General features: G+C 38.1%; 2 protein-coding genes across 2 annotated transcripts in view; both read right to left on the reverse strand.

The window, feature by feature from the left end:
* tdrd9 (tudor domain containing 9) overlaps positions 1-2,161 on the reverse strand; it is a 28,999-nt gene extending 26,838 nt beyond the window's left edge. Inside the window, exon 1 of the mRNA XM_041813452.1 lies at positions 1,951-2,161. Within this exon, the coding sequence (XP_041669386.1) occupies positions 1,951-2,078 (128 nt within the window). The 5' untranslated portion in view covers positions 2,079-2,161. The remainder of the gene's footprint in view (positions 1-1,950) is intronic.
* A 1,361-nt stretch (positions 2,162-3,522) lies between these two features.
* On the reverse strand, positions 3,523-15,046 carry kif15 (kinesin family member 15). Its single transcript, XM_041812077.1, has 35 exons — positions 14,929-15,046; positions 14,624-14,654; positions 13,112-13,298; positions 12,906-12,982; positions 12,741-12,778; positions 12,549-12,646; positions 12,269-12,448; positions 11,883-12,092; positions 11,662-11,787; positions 11,451-11,573; positions 11,203-11,350; positions 10,926-11,017; positions 10,619-10,828; positions 10,121-10,298; positions 9,872-10,016; positions 9,456-9,597; positions 9,160-9,327; positions 8,952-9,080; positions 8,756-8,861; positions 7,893-8,058; positions 7,665-7,815; positions 7,482-7,567; positions 7,290-7,368; positions 7,105-7,191; positions 6,906-7,010; positions 6,630-6,752; positions 6,391-6,537; positions 5,680-5,775; positions 5,412-5,576; positions 5,148-5,242; positions 4,998-5,064; positions 4,886-4,923; positions 4,674-4,806; positions 4,190-4,321; positions 3,523-4,103 (listed from the first exon to the last, which is right to left on the reverse strand). Exons 1-35 carry the CDS (start codon positions 14,945-14,947, stop codon positions 4,035-4,037), a joined length of 4,146 nt encoding a protein of 1,381 aa, XP_041668011.1. The 5' UTR covers positions 14,948-15,046; the 3' UTR covers positions 3,523-4,034.
* Positions 15,047-16,625: the final 1,579 nt, after the last annotated feature.

Consider the following 16,625-nt stretch of genomic DNA (forward strand, 5'->3'; position numbering starts at 1 on the left):
TTCAGAAAACACAGTGGTTTAACACCAGCAGATACCATGGCAGCCCAAATCATCACTGACTGTGGAAACTTCACACTGGACTTCAAGCAACGTGGATTCTGTGCCTCTCCACTCTTCCTCCAGACTCTGGGACCTTGATTTCCAAATGACATGCAAAATTTACTTTCATCTGAAAAGAGGACTTTGGACCACTGAGCAACAGTCCAGTTCTTTTTCTTCACAGCACAGGTAAGACACTCCTGACGTTGTCTCTGGTTCAGGAGTGGTTTGACACGAGGAATGCCACATTTGTAGCCCATGTCTAGGATTCGTCTGTGCGTAGTGGCTTTGATGCGCTGACTCCAGCCTCAGTCCACTCCTTGTGAAGCTCCCCCAAATCCTTGAATGGATTTTGCTTTACAATCCTCTCAAGGCTGCGGTTCTCCCTTATGCTGGTGCATCTTTTCCTACCACACTTTTTCCTTCCACTCAACTTTCTATGAAATATGCTTGGATACAGCACTCTGTGAACAACCAGCTTCTTTAGCAATGACCTTTGGTGGCTTACCCTCCTTGTGGAGGGTGTCAATGACTGTCTTCTGGACATCTGTCAAGTCTGCAGTCTTTCCCCTGATTGTGTAGCCTACTGACCCAGACTGAGAGGCCATTTAAAGGCTCAGGAAACCTTTGCAGGTGTTTTGAGTTAATTAGCTGATTAGGGTGTGACACCATGACTTTCCAATATTGAACTTTTTCACAAAATTCTAATTTTCTGAGACACTGAATTTTGGATTTGCATTATCTGTAAGCCATAATCATAAACATTTCAAGAAATAAAGGCTTGAGATATTTTACTCTATGTGTAATGAGTCTATATAATATATGGGGTTCCCTTTCTGACATGAGTGACAAAAATTTTGGACTTTTTCATGATATTCTAATTTTTTGAGATGTACCTGTGTTTAGCAGCAGCGATTCTTTGTTCTCCTAAAATGTATGTTTGATTTCATCCTTTGATAAATCAAAGTGAGGAACCCTTTGTTTGATTTAATTAATGAATTCTTTGCTGATGTGTTCATATTTATTGCAGTGCAGCAGGAAGTCTGTTTCTGTTTCTACCTGGTTCTGTGAACAGAACTGACACAGACTGTACTCTTTAGGTAGCAAGGTGTGTCTGTGTACCTGTCTCTATGTTCAGACAGTGATCACTCAGTCAGTGGTCAATGTTTTCCTCAGTTTCTCATTAGTCACTGTGCTTATATGATCTGCTACAGTGTACCATCTGTTTAGAGCCAAACAACACTGGAGTTTACTTTGATTTCTTGCTGTGCATGTCCAATATTTAATGTTTTCTTTTTTTCTCTCTATAATCTAAATAGTTGGGGTGGTGTCAGGGATGTCCCGAGGCCTGGTACTGTAAGGTGAGCTGAGTCTAAGGATCAGCTGGCTGAAGGGGGCTCTTCTCCAGGGTCTCCTCGTAGTAAAGTGGAGCTCTGTGATGGCAGGAGCTGGGGTCACTAGTTTTTAAGTGTTTGTAAAATTTGATGGCTCTTTTTTGGATGGGGATTAAAAGTGGAAATTGACCTAATTCTGCTCTGCATTCATTATTGGTTGTGTTTCTTTCTCTTTCATATGTACTTATATTCTTTTGAATGGCAGAAAAAAATACACGTTAGCCTCAAAATGCTAAGTAAAGGCTGCAGAGGGAAAAACGCACATTTCTGCAGAATGACCCAGCCGCCTAAATTAACAGGATAAAATACTAGGAGCGTCAATGGTACAGTTAATACACCCAATTACTTAGTTGACTGGCGAACACTTTATTCTGTTTAATGTCGGCACAACACCTTAAGTCTGCAATTTCACTGTCTCCACCTGCCTTTGACAAATGGAGGGATTCAAAGATGCCAGCAGGCTAGCGCACCGGCACCAACATTAAGCTAGCAACCGCTCATGTAACTTTTAACTCACCTGGTTTCTTTCGACGCAGGTTCATCTAACTTCTTTTCAATAACTTCTTCTGTCAGCTTGATGTTGGTAAACTTCGCCCCGGAGGTAAACCAGCCAGAAATTTCCTCTGCGGTAAACACTTTCTTCATTTTGCCTTTTCTCAAGATTTTTGCATTTCAGTCTTATTTTTTTGTTTCACACCTGAAGGCAGAGTGATGGAAGCGCGTGCAGCACGTGGAGAACAGTGTATACTTCGCCCTCTGGTGGTGGGAAGTGAAAACGCAAACCTGTCCATTTACAGAATGGTGCACATTCAAATATTTTTCCAAAGATATTGAGGCAGTAGCTCGGTGGACTTTGGGTTATCTAATATTTTATTTTGTGTAATTATATGGTGGAGCAGGTAGAAGTGGAAGGAAGTACAGTCTACCTCATTTGAGGTTGCACGATGTAAATCAGGGTTCCTTCATACTTTTAAAAATCAAATTTAAGACCTCAACTGAGAAAATAACTACCACTTGTTGCACGGCAAAACAATTTCTTGGTACAAAAGATCAGGGCTGGATTATCTGATATATAGCAATATTATTATAATGTCAAATGGTATATATGACAAAGACCTTTTTGGTCCTAAACGCCCAACTTTGATTATTTCTGGCATATTCAGTGCCTCTATTCTATTCATATACTGTATAATAATGAACATAACACATTTAAGCCGTTTTGCTAAACTGATTCTCAGCTGTTCAATTAGCCTTTCTGTGAAGGAAGGGCTGTCAAAATAAGGTTGAGCCGTCTACATTTATAGTAGGAAACTTAGAGATTAAAAAACTGGACTAGTATTTTTCATAAGAGTACGAGGACAATTTAACAATAGTAATTAATATAAAATAAAAAGGCTTCGGGGGTCCAGGCCCTCGAAATTCTGAGTGTCCATCACTTCATGGAAAATCGAGGGTTGGGGCTGACACACTCAGGCTATGTACAGGCAGCACAGTTGTAAATACCACTAACTGTAAAATGGACAAAAATACTTAAAGAATGATTGAAATTGAATTAATTTAACTTGAAAAGGAAGACTGGATAAGGGCACATCTTAGTCAATGCCTTCTAAAAATAAGAACTTTAAAGACGTTTTATGGCCTTCAATTTCAAAAGTTCAATTTAAGACCTTAAGACTTTTCAAGGATCCATGGGAACCCTGTCTATTGTTCAGATTTGTTAGCTGATTTTAAGCAGTTGATGTATGATATACAATAAAATGTAATAAGTAGTGCATGTTGAAAATCAAAAGCACAAAAGTTCAATTTTGATTTTTTATGATAAAAATAAAAAATGTACAGTGGCCCGGAAGTCTCATACAAATGCATATTCAAAACGCTTTTAACATTAAGCTGCAACAGAAAGACTTCCCAGCCACTGTAAAAAAGTGCTTCAGAAATAAATGTTGTTATTATTGTAAGCATAATAATAATTGTTATTATTGTCATTATTATCATAAGTACTACTAGCAGTAGTAGTCATACTATAAAACGCTCCAGATCAATTAAATATTTATCTGCAGGACTTTGTAATAAGACATCAAAACATATGGTTGGTAGAAAAGAAAAACATTTTTTTAATTACAGTATTTAAAAAAAAAGAAATGATCTCTATGAAAAGAACAACACTAGCCACATACCTCAGAATGATTAGACATGTTCAACAAACTAGCTACCAAGAAAACAGCCCAGGCATGCACAAGACAAGCACCAAAATTATGAAGAAAAACACATAATTCACATTAAAGGTGTATTTCAGCATTGCCGTAAATTTCCTTGAGGTTCATAAGTGAAGATGTAGCTAGACTAGAACAATGTTGTTATTGGTTATTCAATGTTGCTGGTAACAGGAATCAGTACAAAAGTATTTAACAGTATTTGTCCAGAAAAAAAACTTAATGAGAGGTATAATTCATAAAACATTAAGTTCCCTGAATAATAATAAAAAAAAGGTAAAAATCTGAATCCCACCGTCTTTTTAAAAAGTGGAACTTGTATTCGAGTATTCCACTGACTTGAATAAGGATGGCGATCTTCCCCTTCAAACATTTAAAAAAGGAGGCGTTATGTCATCTCCAAGCATCCTGTGTTGTCTCGCATTAAGCCAATCTCAGTTCTGAGCTTCTCATTTTCCTTGAAAACAAAATTGTTATTAAAATTATTTATTTCTTTTAACCCAACAAGGGAAGAAGTCTCTTATGATTAACAAAAATGTTTACCTCTTGAAGTTTGGTGTTTTCTTTTTTCAGCTTTACCAGATATTCAATCCTCTGTTTGTGGTTTTTATGGCCCACGAGTTTTCCATTTTCCTCTGACAGCTGCAAATTCTGCTTACGGAGAACCTCGTTCTCCTAATATACAGAAAAAGATATATTAGGGCTGCAGCTAAATACAGTTTTACATTGGAAAGAAAGTAGAGGACAACATTTTCAATAGTTGAACCAAATATCTACAGTATATTTAAATACCAAAACATTTAAGATGTGCGTGTTTGTCTCCAGTTTTCTAATAATAAACTAAACACCTTTTACTGATTTAACCAAGCAAGACATTTCACAAAGCAGGGACGACAGTAGACTATCAAAGTACAAAATATAGACTGTAATTGGTTAAACATGTTATCAACACAAGTAAACATGTTATTAGGAATCTTGGCTGCTGACTTTGCCGCCAGGAGTGCAGTATAACATCTTAAACTCTGACCTGAAGTAGTTTCTCCTCATCGTGTACTCTGTGGCTCAGCTCTCTCAGCTCAATACAGCGGTTCCTCAGCTCAGCGGTCAGGTCCTGGACGCAGGTTTGAGACCGGGCAAACATGGACTCAGATGCCTGCAGTCTACTCAAACAGACAGAAGCTGTCAAATATCAAGCACTGACGTAGTCAGAATAATAACAGTAACAAAACATGTTCTTACTTCTTCAAAGTATCAGACAACTTCTGCTCCAGTTTGCTCTGTCAAAAGTGAAAGAATGGTGAGTAAAAAGGCTTTTAACAGAGAAGAAAAGCAGATTTATAAAAAAACAAACCTTCTCTGCTCTCTCCTCATGCAGCTCTTTCTGTATGGACTGCTTGATGGCTTTATTCAACTCATCACTTAAAAAAAGAAAAGAAATCATTTATTTTAATTGTCAATAACAATCTATATGTTAGGTTGATCTGAGTGATAAAAACCCAACCTGTTATTTTTTTCATTCTGGCTCTGTTGTGTATAGAACTGGTCGAGCAACCCCTGGATCTCCATTCGGACCATTTCTTTCTCTGTCAGCTGCATCTGCGTTTAATGAAAACACAGTTTCAATTTAAAACATGAACATTAAAACCCAATTCAAACTGAAATTGATGTGAAAAGTAGAAAAGAGTAAAGCCAGACTAGGCAAACCTATATTGAAAAACTTTAATAAATGGTTTACAACTGATTTATCTCACGAAAAGACAAATACCTTAAGCCTTTGAATCTCCTCATTTTTCGCTGTCCTCTCAGCATTCAGCTCTGTTAAAAGAACCTCCATGGTCATCATGGAGGAGCGTCGGTTCTCCAACTCCCTCTCCTGGCTCTCCAGGACCTGAGTAAGGTCTCTGTTGAAGCTTAACGGAGTGCATGGAGTCTTGGGAGAAGAGAAATTCAGACAAAGATTAGCACATGTTGCCCTTTGGACTACATATGAAAGCCATTATAACCGAAACATACTGAGAGAAGACAAGTCTTACCCGGGGTAATGATTTAGGCGTTACCATCAGCTCGACATGAGGTTTGAAACTTCCATTTCGGATTGTTCTTTCCACAGCGTCTTGCTGCTGTTGCACCTGGTACAAAGGTAGTTATGACCGTTAACATTTCTGATAACAAGGTTCATACATCTTTTCCAAAGTCAAAGTCAAGTACTTTAAAACAATTCCTAGCTTTTTAGATACCTTACAGCTGTGACAGATGATGTACTAATATGAATACATATACAGATGAGGATGATATTTTTGTCTCCCTTATGAAAATGTCAGTTTTAAAGTATTTCTCAAGTGATTCGATCCCCTGTAATCCAGCCTTTTGGCTGCAAGTTAACCAACTGAACCACAGTTGCTCCTCAGTATGAAAATGTGGACGTGGTGAATTGTGGAAAATATTCTTCCAAAGAGAAACTATTTTCCTACATCACTTATGTTACCATAACTTTGGAAAAATCCTCTGACTTGCTTTATTTCTCTTTCTAATAAGTGAACTGCTTAGTTGGAAAGGTATTTTTTTATCATGAGGGGCTAAAAATTATATTTTAAAGCACTTGATTTAAAATCAAAGCACTTGTCAAGCCTTTGAATCAGAATTCAAGCATTGCCAAGGATTTCAAGCCCCCATCCAAACCCTGTGATATCTTTTTAAGACCTTATTAGTAATTTCTTTGCCCCAGATGATTAAGAAAATTTCACCTTCTGCTGTAGATTCTGTATCAGGGTGTCCTTCTGGGATATTTGCTCTTGAGCTGCTTGAAGGAGGCTGCTCTGCTCATCCAAAACCTTTGCAAGTCTCTCGACCTCCTCAGTGGCATAAACAACCTCCTCCTGCAGCACCTCCACCTGAGGACACATTACATTTATTACAAACTTAAGCCAGATTGTGCATATTGTCTATTCAAATGAATTAAACAAGGTGTTCAATAGAAATGCACCTCTATTTTGTTTGACGCCTCACATCTTTCCAAAGTTTCTTTCAGGTTGCTTATTTCTGTCTGCATCTTTGAGTTTTGTTCCTTAATATCGTCCCTTTCGAGGCAGGAAGCACTGCACTTGGCCTGGAGGAGCAATGTCATTATTACTATAAACATGCTCTGACTGATTTCAAGATTTGAATAATATGAAGTGAAGGACAAAAAGGAATAGATCACCGCTGCAGTGAAATAAATTCAGCACATAAACAAGGTAAAATAGCAGATGGGGTGAATTACTGTGATGTCTTTGATGTCTTCAGACAGTTGTGTAATGCACTGATCCTTCTGGCTCTGCTCACAGCGGAGGTCTCTGGTTTGGTTCATCAGATCTAACACAACATCCTGTCAAAGATGCACAGGCAAGAACCGGCGGGGTAATCAGCGGGGCAATTACATTTGAACGGATATGAAAGGGGAGTGATAAACACTGGCTTACTTTGCCCTGTTTGATCTCCTGCTCCAAGCTTTTTATCGTTTCATTGGAGGAGTTCAGATTTTGCTCAAGATCGACAACTTTGGATGCCTGTAAAACCAAAACAAAAGGTTAATCAGCTGAACTGTGTTTGCTGTTACTCAAAATGGTAATTCTTCTCAAGCATGAACACTGTTCTTAGGACTGACCTGTTCTTTGTTTTGTGCTGTCAGGTCTGAGAGCTGTGTTCTCAGCTGGGCATTCTGCTCCACAGTTTCAATAAGTTCTCTGAAGGCACACAGAGGTCATCAGCATTGATGTAGTTATTCTAAAAGTTGATACTTGGAAAAGCCATTTGAAATGGACATGCGTACAGAAGTCACGGTGTGGCAAAAACTCACTTGGATGTAGTTTCTTTGTTTTCTTTCAACTGGGAGATCAGGGTGTTTGATCGCTGCAGCTCCGTTTGTAGAGAATTATTTAAATCCTTAACAAAGAAGAGAAAATATAAACAGTTAAGAAATCATCACAGACAAAATTTATGAGAAAATAAAAGCGATGCTAAGCTAGATGAAACCACTCACTGTGAGCTGTGAGTTCAGTTTGTCGATCTCCTGTTGCCTGTCCTGCAGCTGCTGTCTTGCCTGATCAGCATCAAACTTGGCCTCAGCCTGCAGCTGATCAAATGAATCCTGCAGAGTCCGATGCTGCTCCAGAAGCTGCTCCCACTCCAGCCTGGGATGAACACGAGGAACAGTGAACACATAAACAAATATAGAGTAATAATGCTGGTTTGCAAGACTACTGCTTACTGGACTTTGTCAAGCTGGAGCTGGGTGCTGATGAGACTGTTGGAGAGCTGGCTTGTCTCTCTCTGCTGTTCACTCTGAACATCTCTGAGCTCCTCCTTTATGAGGGCCAGCTCCTTATCGGACGACTGCAGCACCAGGCGCAGATCACGGATCTCACTCCTCAGGACTTGAAGAAAAGAAAAGGAAAGATTTGGTACTTTGGGTCTCTTTTGGAGGCCCTGAGAAGCATGCAAGGAAAAATATCCTGGAGATCCAATTTCAATATTTGAAATAAATCATCTTCTCTCTTGGGTATGAGGAAAAAATTATGGTTTGATGTACAATGTCCCTCTTTTATCTCCTTACAAGAATGCAGATGCAGTTTTTAATCTGCTTTCAAATACCTAAAAAGATTTCAAAAGCATCTAAAATCAAACATAGGAGAGGAAACGATTTAGATTAAACCCAGTTACACATTTTTTTCTATATTTGACTCTCAAGTTTTTCATAACTGATCTTCATACATAGCCACAAAAAAGACCAAGGCTACAATAGGAAGTAGTAAATAGACTTGAGCTTGTTTGGTGCTTTTCTAGACATGTGACAACTCAAAGCACTCCTTACACCGCAGGTCACACTCATACTATGATGGCAGAAGCTGCCATCTTAAGAGGCCGTCAATATTAACTAATCTACACATACAGTATATAAAGGCATTCACATGCCACTGATGCAGCAGTGGGAACAATTTGGCATCAAGTGTTTTGCCAAGAGGCATCAACATTAGGCCACAGGACATGGGAATTGAACCCCAAACTTCCATTTGAGAGACACCAGACTCTACCCACATGATTACAGCAAAAGAAAAAACATCAGAAGCCTACCATCTGCAGCCTGCTTCTCAGTCTGAAGGCTCTGCTGCAGCTCATTGACGGTTTCTTGCATGTTGAGCTGATCTCTTTCCTTGTTAGCTCGCTCAGTAGAAAGAAGCTGAATCAATAACAATAAATAATTAGGAAAACAAATAATTGAGTCAAAAGTACCGGGTTATTAAAGAAAATCACATTTTGGACGTTGTACCTCATCTTTGTGGTTGGACTCTTGTGACATCATAGCGATCTGCTCCTCAAGTTTTGCAATTTGCTGCAGTAGTTTGCTGTTCTTCATCTCCTCCTCATTCAACTGAGACTGCACACGGCTAGTCTGCTCCTGATGAGAAAAAATAACAGTAAGGAAGTACTAAATATCTCTTTGTGAATGAGTGTAACGGGATTGTGATTTGCTGTACCTGTACTTGGCGCAGTTCCTTGGTCAAAGCCATCTCTGTCATATCTGAAGGAGGCTGCTCCAACCAGATGTCATCTCCACCATCATCCATTCCATTCAGATGTTCTGGGCTGGAGAGAGGCACAACACGGGACCGCAAGTTGTATGCTTTGGTGGGGGTCGTCAGAATCTGAAGTAAGAGATATTTATTGTACAGAAAAGAGAATCATTTCTCATTACGATTCTTAAGTGAATCTGCAAGGCAGGAAATCTATTTGTAATAAAGAGATAGAGATTTGAATCCAAATCTCTGCTCACCTTAATAGTTTCAACATGAATTCTGTTCAGCTCAGTGACTTCCTTTTTTTGGTAAGCATTCGTGGCTTCCAAAATGTTTTCCAAATGCCTGTTAGACTTCTCAAGGTATCTCTTCTCAGACTCCAGCTGAGACAACTGTTTCCTAGAACACAAACAAACAAAGAAGACATAAATAACAAGAAGACAGGCTTTTTCTGAAATAAATATAAAGCTTTCTAGATCAAATGTTCACATTCATCTGCATTAATTTTACTTTTCAAACAGCAGCTTTTATTGATTATGTCTTGATGTTATGATGTGATGCCATACATTTTATTTTTTAAAGGTGCTTGTTCCTAAACCTCTGCCCAGCTTTTCTATTACGATGACCTTGGAATTTTGTTTAGAAGCCTTTATTATCGATAAAACTCTCTTACTTGGTAACTTCTTTGTACTCCTCAAAGGCGTTCAGAACAGCTGTGAGGTCGGACTGTTTCTGAAGCAGCTGGGCCTTCAGCTTCTCAGCAGCAGCAGCAGCAGCAGCTGAAGCAGCGTCTGCAGCCACAGATGTAGAAGAGGCTTCTGGAGCCAGGTAGAGAAACATCAGTTAAATTATGTGAAGAGAGATTAGATATATATCACATCAGCTTGACCTTTTTTCCTTTAACACTGATTAATAATCTTACTCTCTGTGTTTCCCTCCGTTTCCGTGGCCTTCTGGAAGAGCTCTTCCATTTCAGCTGTAATATGGCCCACAGCCTCTTCAGCTTTCACCACTGATTCAAGAGAACGAAGCTGACGGTTCTCCTCTCTGAGACCGAAGTTCTCAGCAGCGTATCGAGTCATTTTTGGATGATGATCAACCTACAAGTGCAAGAGTTTTTCTCAGCAAAAGTGTTGATTATGTACAACATTTTGGATTTACTGTGATCCTTTAAAGAAAGGTAGCTATTACAGAGGATCTAATTCAACCCAGCTGCCCTTTATGATTGAATGATTGGGAACATCTAGAATTTAGAATAATTGGGAATAACTTATGTAATTAGGAACATACGACCAACTTAAGAGCAAGAAAACATACAGTATGTTGAACGATAAGGAGGGCTATTTGCATATTACATATAGTTGCATTGACATACACAGTCATCAGCAGTTGCAGCATCAAATAATAATCAATTTTGCACCTGATCCCTCAAGATCTTGATCTCTTCTTTCAGCTGGTCAATCAGAGCCTGGGACTCTTTGTCTGTCAGTGAACTTTGTTCTGACTTAAGTCTTTTCTCCAGGCGAGAGATGTGTTCTTCTCGAAACCTGACGATCATTCGGCTGGAATGGATAAACTTGTCTTTTTGGGTCCACGCCTCCTCAAGCCGAGCTACCTTTTCAGTCAGCATCTGAGTATAACCAAATAACACTGTTAGTTTCCCTGAAACATTATTTTCTCATATCAGCATGAATTTGAAAAAAATTATGTGGAGAAAAATCTCATACCCTCTTCTCTTCTTCTCTTTTCTTCCACAGGCGAACAGCTGCGATAAACTTTGCTTTGTATGCAATATCATGTTGAATTCCTGTGGATGGACCTGATGAGGAAATCTGATTTGAGTATTTGCAACACACCAGAAATGATTCTTTAAAACATTTGCCAAAAGTACTTAAATTGCTATACTGCTGTAGTGAAATATGAAGGTTTTCCAATAATTTAAACTAGAAGTCACTGTGAGGGTTTCATGGTTTGAAAACGGATGGCTGATCTGTGCATAGTTACCCATAGGGAGTTCAGGTCCTCCAGGTGCCAAATCTCTCCCATTGCCTACTCCCTGAGATGCCAGCGCTTGCGCAAGCTGTTCCTTCAGCTTCTTAACCTCAGCTTGTAGTTGTCTCACATTTCCCTGTGTGTCTTCGTTGATAATGGCCTGACAAACACAATAAATAATCAAGATTGAGATTTCAAAAGGATCTAGCACTAGAATAAAGGTTTACACAAACAATATAAAGCTGTTTGATGGCCCATACCTTATTCTTGATCAGCTTTGCTCTCTGAGCAAATTGCAAGGTAGACAACGTTTCTCCAAAACACTTTGAACCGGGATGAACATTGGCAATGATGTAAGTCTTTGCATTTCCTCCAAGAGAGTCCTGATGTGGAAAAAAAATATCAAGTTTGTCCCGTTGAAAAATATTTAAATGAAAGGGTGCAGTCACATTTTAAATAAAAGTGACGTACCCTTAGCAGGAAGGTGAGTTTAGAGTCTCTGTAGCAGATGTGGCGGTTCTTCCCATTGGACACGTCAACCAGTGCCATGATCACCTGACCCAGGCACATGAGGGAGCGATTGATACTGCTGGCCTCCTGCAGGAGGATCATTTCAGAAAACTTTCTTTAAAAAAGGCAAAATATTGATAGCAGTACCTCAGATGCAGCTAAATTCCTGACTGATGCTTCACCTTGAGTCTAGAGCCCTCTGTGTGAGTGTCTTTCTGCCTCTCAGACCCCGCCAGATCAACCAGGTTCAGCTGAGACATTCGGATGTTCACCACTTCATTGATGGACTCTTTGGACTCCAGAGTCATGGTGAACACTGCGTGGGACCTGGAGGACTCGCGGTTCATAGAGGTGGAGGCTACTCGTCGATTACGCCAGCCCATAGACAACACCTAAAGGTATTCCGAACAATCATTTAGTGCAGAACTATGAATGTATTTCTTCACATAGCACCTTCCTTTTCCTTCCAGGACATAGAGATCCAGCCTCCCTCTAACCAGTCAGATATGCATGTACCACAGTAAACACAATAACCTTAAATGTGCCACAAAAAGGCAGACCTTAATACCTGGTAAGCTTCAGCAGCTGAGTTGACAAACTTTTCCACAGCACCCTCAACAAACACCCCTTTCTTTATGTTCTCCCGGAGGAAAAGGCTCGCTGAAGCTGTGTCCAGAAGGTCGTAAATTTGTTCATTGTATATCTCGATAAATGAACATTTGCAAAGGAAACTCTTAGACTGGGAAGACTTAAAAGAAAAAGAAAAAACAGAGAAACAAATTAGTTAGAAAACAGTAAAAAACCTGTGGGTTATAAAATTTTTAAAGTGATGAGACAAAAAAGCTCACCTTCTCCACTTCTCTGTTGATGAGAAAAAACAGATATTCAAAACTTCGAGGAATAACTCCTCTGAGTTCATCTGTGAAGTTATCCAACTCAGATGGCCCTTGAGCAAAAGAGAAATCAGAACAAATCTGTGTAGAATCACTTTAATTGTGTTATTGGTAGTATACAGTGTAATTAATGCATTTAAATCTCACCAAGCATGGTGAATGTTTTCCCTGAACCTGTTTGTCCACTGAAAAAGCAAGAGAGAAATCTGATGAGGAATGGACTGGGTGCTGCACATGCTACATAACACAGGTTCATAGTGTCATACAATATTTTAAAATTCATACAGTACAAAAAACTTTAAATCCACTTACTAAGCAAATATTGTTCCATTGTATCCATTCATGCAAGATTCAACAATGTTCTTAGCCACACTTGAAAACACAGAGTCCTGGGGACGAGGGTTGAACAACAATCAGAAGCAGGCTTTATCCCCCACAAGTACACTAAGGTTTTGCTATTAAAACTAGTTTTACTCTTGCCGTTACAATTTGTTACACAATTACAGAGTGCCTCAAACCTGAGATGTGTCCATGTCAGCAACATGATCATAGGTGAAAGTTCGTGGCTCTGGTTTTGATAACAGACGTATGGTGTTTGGAGAAGTGACTGTAAGACACAAACTCTGATCTCCATCTGTGGTCAGCCCAGTGCCCTGAGTCAGAGGCCGCACTCGCACAAAAACTTTGATTGAATCGCTGTCACCGCTGTTGGAACAGAAACAAAAATTGGACTTTACTAAATAACAGATGCTCTTGAGCCATCTGTGGCTCTTTTAAGTCTTACTTAGAAAAATAATTCCCCCCAAAAAAATTTAAAAAGGGAAATTTTGACCTCAGACATGTTTTCCAACATTTACACAGTAGGTTCGAAATGTCAAAATTCATTGTCGACCTTTTTTGTCTGTATATTTCCATCAGACGTGTGCCAAATGAGCATACAAGACAGTCACTAGTTTTTCTTTAGAATTTTTTTTTATTTCAATAATTTGAAGTGAAGATTTGTGAAAGTTGAGGTTCTAGCTCACAGTTGTGTAGGAATAGATGCTTAATTGAACATTTTTCCAAAATAAGACATATTTGCCTGTCATACCTTGATTTTTGTCAACTCCATCAGACACACTAAAATGTATCTAAATTTTAACTTTATAAATTTGAGATGAATGTCAAATTATACTGTTGCTCAGTGATGATATTTGGTGATAAATGCATTATTTTAACTTTTTTTTCACTCATTTTAAGTATCTTATCCCTGCATTTCTTTATCTTTCATATTAACTATATCAAACTAATCTTTATAAAATAAATAAGTTATTATCTTACTTGGATTAGCTATTTTATTTAATAAGCAGAATAACATGAACAGATGTTAATGCTTATTGTGCAAAACTTAAATCTTCTGACAGAGTTGACAAACATCTGACTGAGCTGGTGAGTATCTGATTGAGCTGACAATGGGGACAAAATGTGAAACTACAAACTGTTAAACTATCTCTTCAGCCCAAATTAAGATCTTTATTGACTATAGATAAAGACAAATTACAAAAATGATGTGCATGCTCTGATTAATATAGTTGAGTAATTATTGCATTCATACCCTCAGGTGTGGATTGTGGCTCTTGCAAAGGTTTTCTTTGGCTCTTTGGTCGAGCAGGATTGAGTAACACTGTTTAAATGCTTGAAACACGTAGGTAAGTGTTTATTATTCCAGCTGTCTTTACAGTTTGACAGACATGGAGATTATCACTTTTACTGTATTTTTGTAATTGCAAATTGTTCTTAGTTAAAACACCAGTTTGCTTCTGAAACTCACAATCATCTTGGAAGGCAAAAGGGCATGCATGGATAGTTTGCTACAAATTTGTGGCGTTAACTATAAAACATAAATTAACAACTAATTTATGTGTTCTTTAGAGTGCGATAACAAGTGATGCACGAATGTTATATATATATATATATATATATATATATATATATATATATATATATAAACCACCTATATATCTCATGAAGTTGTGGAAACATTGGCTTACCTGGCAGCAAGCTGGGTTGAATCGCCAGCTCCTGTTGACAAAATTATGACATGGCCCACATCATTTAGGAAACTTTGAGTTAAATACTGTTAATTAGAAAAGTCTGAACACATGCACCAGTGTAGAAAAAAATGGCTAAATAATAGGATATTAACTTTAGTGTGTTAGCTTTTCACGTTGACTATTTCTAATACGGTTGCTAACGTTACCGCAAAACTGAACGATCGCGACAAGTTTGTAGGTCAGTGGCCTTTACCCATTACACTGGTTTTAATAAACGAAAGAATACATGTTTGGTATCCTACCTCGTCCATCTAAAGTCATTGTAGACAAATATTGCTCGCTGGAATCAGGAAAAATTAATCTTGTTCATGACACGGAGAGGAACAGTCGCGACAATGTTTACATCCCTCAAAATTGGCGGGCAGGTCCGCCTCGACTTCTTCTTCGTGGTTTTCTTCTTCTTCTACGCTTAACTTTGGGTTCTATATCTGCTTGAAAAGTTGGCGCCATCTACAGGTGGAAGCGCAACAGCATGTTTTCAAGAGCCCTTAACCTGGATGTGGGTGTTGGAAATACGACCTAAAATAAATCAAGCACAGTTCTCAGACACGCCCTCTTTTAACTTCATTCGTAACTTCCAACACGTTTCTTATTTTTACAATAGGCTAAATAAATAATAATAATGACAATGAAGCCCGTCTCTACATCCATTTTTTTTAACAAACTGAAAGTATTAACCTTTTAGATTGCAGCATGGACTTATATTTTACTAGTTTTTTTGTTGACAATGACTTTACTTGTCTGTCAGCCACTTTTATAGCTAAATAAATTCCACATACCGTCAGTTTTTAATCGATAGGTTGATCCTGATCAGGAGCCTGGTTATTGGAAATTGTGTTCTAAAAAGAAATGCTGCCTCATGACATTGTCTAAGTCATTTGACAGAAACGTACACTTTTAGGGTTGCAAAATGTGACCAAAAAAAAAAAATAATAATGATGTAAAGTTCTAACACTTTAACTTATTCGGCATTATTAAATAACTTGCTGGCAATATTAATTTGTATAAATTAAGCTTGATGATTAAAAGAAATCTTTCAGGCATTTACCTAAAGATAGCAGACAGCATATTTTTTCCACTGGTGTACCTTACCCTTTTGGTAATACCAAAGAGTTTTTATGAAAGATTATATCGCTATCTCTTTAGCACATGTAGTCATGACTACAGAGCAGAGCCACAGGAATATTGGGAATGAAAGTAAAACAGGAGATTGTGTTTGATTAATCTTCCTTTAAGGTGTTAACTAATGAAAACGGTTCATCACAGCAACCATAAATTTACTACCAAAATGAAAATATTCAAGAAATGATCATGAAAACATTTGGAGACAGTCCTTGAAATTCTAATAGGAAATTAGGATATTGAACCTGTTTGCAATCTATCTTTTAATAATTTCCTGACAAAAAAAAGTGTGTAACACCTGTGATGCCATCCAAAAGCTCCATCTGAAATCAAGAGATAACTGTGAACAATTTCTGAAAAACTGAAGGGTCAGTGGACTAAGCCTTTTAATTTTAATTTTTACATAGATCATCAAGAAAGAGGCACAGGAAGTCAAGTGATATCCTCAGCATAATTCACTTTCAAAATAAATGACCTTTTTCCAATACAATAACACCAGTGACATAGCCCTGAGGGAAAGTTAGGATATAATTTATAATATTTATCCATCTAATTAAGTATCTGATGGCTTTATTTACATTTTTGTTGTTTAAATGGCGCGGGGGGGGGGGCATATTTTGACCTTAAAATACTACCCTCACCCTCTATAGATGACTGGAGGAACAGGTGCTTTTTTTGGTGCTTACTATCTTTGTCAGTTGAAATAAAATATGTTAAATAATGTATCACTCAAGAAAGTATGATTGTTTAAATAAATCTATACATATAGTTTAATTTTGAAGCAAACATGTATTCATGAATATTTTTTAAAGTGAAA

The sequence above is a fragment of the Cheilinus undulatus genome, linkage group 18 (genome assembly GCF_018320785.1).
Source record: "Cheilinus undulatus linkage group 18, ASM1832078v1, whole genome shotgun sequence".
NCBI classification, from domain to species: domain Eukaryota; kingdom Metazoa; phylum Chordata; class Actinopteri; order Labriformes; family Labridae; genus Cheilinus; species Cheilinus undulatus.